The 3,509-nt window shown below is 34.3% G+C and overlaps 1 protein-coding gene across 2 annotated transcripts; it reads right to left on the minus strand.

Annotated features, from left to right (window-relative positions):
* Nucleotides 1-1,278: 1,278 nt before the first annotated feature.
* On the minus strand, nt 1,279-3,155 carry LOC113648643 (vitelline membrane outer layer protein 1-like). Of its 2 annotated transcripts, XR_007138914.1 has the most exons (6): nt 2,884-3,155; nt 2,513-2,640; nt 2,084-2,197; nt 1,661-1,842; nt 1,458-1,521; nt 1,279-1,416 (listed from the first exon to the last, which is right to left on the minus strand). XR_007138914.1 is itself a non-coding variant. In XM_027155912.2 (5 exons), the coding sequence occupies exons 1-4, from the start codon at nt 3,073-3,075 to the stop codon at nt 1,662-1,664; spliced, it is 615 nt and encodes a 204-aa protein (XP_027011713.2). In that variant the 5' UTR covers nt 3,076-3,155; the 3' UTR covers nt 1,279-1,521; nt 1,661. The 2 variants fall into 2 exon arrangements, 1 of the variants encoding a protein (XP_027011713.2); XM_027155912.2 differs by having other exon boundaries at nt 1,279-1,521.
* Between the last annotated feature and the right edge of the window lie 354 nt (nt 3,156-3,509).

Below are 3,509 nucleotides of genomic sequence, written 5' to 3' on the forward strand. Positions count from 1 at the left end.
CTACACTGGCTACCTGTTAAGTTTAGTATTGACTACAAACTGCTGCTACTTATGTACAAGGCTCTTAATGGTTTAGCTCCCATGTATCTAACTAGTCTTCTAACACATTACAATCCTTCACGCTCTCTGAGATCACAAAACTCAGGACTACTGCTAGTTCCCAGAATATCTGTCTACTAAAGGTGGTAGAGCGTTTTCGTATTTAGCTCCCAAACTTTGGAATAGTCTTCCTGATAGTGTTCGGGGCTCAGACACACTTTCCCTGTTTAAATTTAGATTAAAAACTCATCTCTTTAGTCAGGCGTACACATAATACATCACATAATATTGTGCTCTATTACATCAGACTTGCACATTTTATGAACAGCAGATATGTTAATACCTCTCCACTGCTTCTCTCTTTCTACCCCTCCCGAGGCATCCAGAAATTGTACGAGCTCCGATCATCTTCCGTACGATGAAGATTTTGGATCTCCACTGAGATGAAGCCGACTCAGTGAATCCTGAGGCATCTAGAGATCTACCAGCTTCAGTCAGACTGCGATACTAAAGAGGAGATGTGAACTAAATGGGATCTTTTGCATATATACAACATCTGTTTGACTGTATTTTTATAATCACACCCTCCAGTGTCACCCATATGAGGATGGGTTCCCCTTTGAGTCTGGTTCCTCTCAAGGTTTCTTCCTTTACCAATCTACAGTAAGAGAGTTTTTCCTTGCCACTGCTGCCTGAGTCACCTCAGACTTGCTCATTGGGGGATAAATACATACACATTGTGAACTAAATCTATCTAATAATAATTTAGAATTTTGTATTCTATTAATCTTAATATTATTCTTTATATTAATCCTTTGTTCTATGTTTATGTTGTGAAAAGCTGCTTTGAGACAATGTCAATTGTAAAAAGCATTATACAAATAAACTTGAATTGAATTGAATATAAAGCAACTAAATATTTTCTTTTTATCTTATCTTTTATCTTTACTGTGGTATTTGTGCACGTTATCTTCTTGTGCCGGTAGCTAATTGACGAAAGCAAATAAAATAAAATAAATTTGTTCTTTACTGCATTTTGTAATTAAACATTTAATTTACATTTAATTTTAAGTAAATGGTAGGGTCCAATTTTTTTATCTAGATTTTTAAATCTTTACAAGAAAAGTATATTTTTAAAAAAATTAACACATATATTTGAAAATATTAATTAAGCTGTTTAGCTCTAGTTTATCAAGGGCAATAAATGTTTCAAATAAAGACTAAAAAACTCACAGAAACTGAGCTGTTGATCATTTTATTTCATTAAGTAATTCAAAGCTGATTTTCACTTAAAGTACAGGCAAAGGATAACAAATAAGATAAAATCATCAGTGAGTACATTTCTGTAATTAGTGACAGATTGATGAGTTATTATTACACATATAATTCACTCAGATATATGATTTCATGAGAAATAAAGAGATTTTGATTCTTTGTTAAATGTAGTTGTCTTCATTCATGTTATTGTCTTGTCAGTTCTAGCTGTAAGACAGAAACAAATATCAAAATGAGGCAAAAAAAAAGAGCTTTTAGTGTTTAAATCATCTTTAGTGTACACCATTTCCTTTTTCTGCTTTTATGCGTTCTGTTCCTTTTGTGATCCAGATTTGGTAAAACGTACCTTAGTTGCAGCAACTGAAGACGACATCATTAAGGCTGGTGTCATCCCATATGCCCTGAGGCGATTCCACTTTTGTTTGGATGCCACAAATCCCAGTTCCACCACAAAGTGAGCTCCAGGAACCCCAGCTACCCCAGCTCATACCACTGCCTTCCAACACAGAGCCCGTGGAGCATTTGAACCTGGAATTTTAGGTTAGAGAAACATTCCATGTTATCTTCAAGTCAAATTGCTTCATCAAGCAAAGTTATGAAAACGTCCCAACTTTGATCATATCTTGTTAATTATTACTGAATAATCCAATTAAGATTATAGTAACAGATCAAAAGATTTTTAAATATCAGCTTTATAAAAAATGTTAGTCTTATATTATGTATCTTTTTGATAATATTGGATGTGTGTTTTTTGTGAGTTACTAATTACCTTATGTTGTCAGCTGCAGTATCATCTCCCCATCCCTGATAACCCTCTACTCGCAGCTGGAAAGCTTTCAGTACTCCACTGGGGCACCAAAGGGGCGATGACCAAGACCCCCAGCTGTAAAAAAAAAACAATTAATAATAGTTAATGCCACTACTATTCCTACTACTACTACTACAAATAATAATGATGATACAAATAACAATAATAATCATCATCTTCATTATTTATATTATAATTATTGTTGTTTTAAAACTTTCCAAAACACTGAAATAAATAACAGAACAAATTATATTTAAATGATTTAAATCATGACATATGGTTTTCTATTTTGCATTCTCACACTGAATAATCTTGGTCCAGAATTTAGGTATTGTAGGTCTTGTATCTATATGTAATATTCAGTAAATATTGTATGCCTTTTTCTTTTACCTTCCTACAGCAGATCTGATAGTTGTGTAGCCCCCAACAATACCAGTAGAGCCAATGGGCTTAGAGCAGTGAAGAGCAATTCCATTTAGGGCTGTGTCATCTGACCAAATTCCCTGATATGACAGAACCTGAAAAACAAACAAGCATAAAACTGCTTTAGTAATAAATATTTTTTGTTGAGTAAATTTATTTGCAGGGTCATTTAAACTGCACCTTTGAACAAAACTACACAATTCTGTGTTATGTTTGTTACATTTTGTGGTCAACTGGAATCATTCAGTTCCCCTTCATCTCTGACTCTGACTTCACAATTTACTTCACTTGTACAAATATAGATCATTTTAGTTACACCACAAATAAGCTGTACTTACCCTGAGGCTAAAGCCTGTAGCATAGGTGCCTGTAGGACACTTCTCTGAAATTCCCCATGTTCCCCAGATCTGTCCGTTCATCACAGAGATCGAACTGGGAAACGGCCCAACAATTCTGCTTTGTGTATCATTGACACTTGCACACTCCCCGAAGGAAAGCATGAGCAGAGGCAAAACAAGCACAAGATACATTCTTTTTGATACAGCTGAAACTAAAGTGAAACTGTTATCAGGTAATCAGAATAATTCTCCCTGCAAATGTGCTCATGCTGACAGCAGATGCCTTCTTGTTTATATACAGTCTACCTTCCCATTCAGTGCAATGTATTACATAAATATTGACTGTAATTATCATATTTTCCCCCTCAAATATTTGGCATTAATCCAAGTCAAAACAGTTCAGTTCAAATCATGTTTAAAGCAATGACAAATATTTTAAGATTAAAAAACTTTTTCTTCAGCAATAATTTGATTATGTAAATAAAAAAGAATTGTTAAGTAATAAATGTTTGCACATTGGTACAGGATCACTGCACTTGGCTTTAGTTGTGAATGAGTGTGTGTATGTGTGTGTATGCCCTGCAAAGGATTGGCATAATATCCCTACAATCTCCATACAAATAAAC

The sequence above is a fragment of the Tachysurus fulvidraco genome, chromosome 21 (genome assembly GCF_022655615.1).
Source record: "Tachysurus fulvidraco isolate hzauxx_2018 chromosome 21, HZAU_PFXX_2.0, whole genome shotgun sequence".
Taxonomy (NCBI): Eukaryota; Metazoa; Chordata; class Actinopteri; order Siluriformes; family Bagridae; genus Tachysurus; species Tachysurus fulvidraco.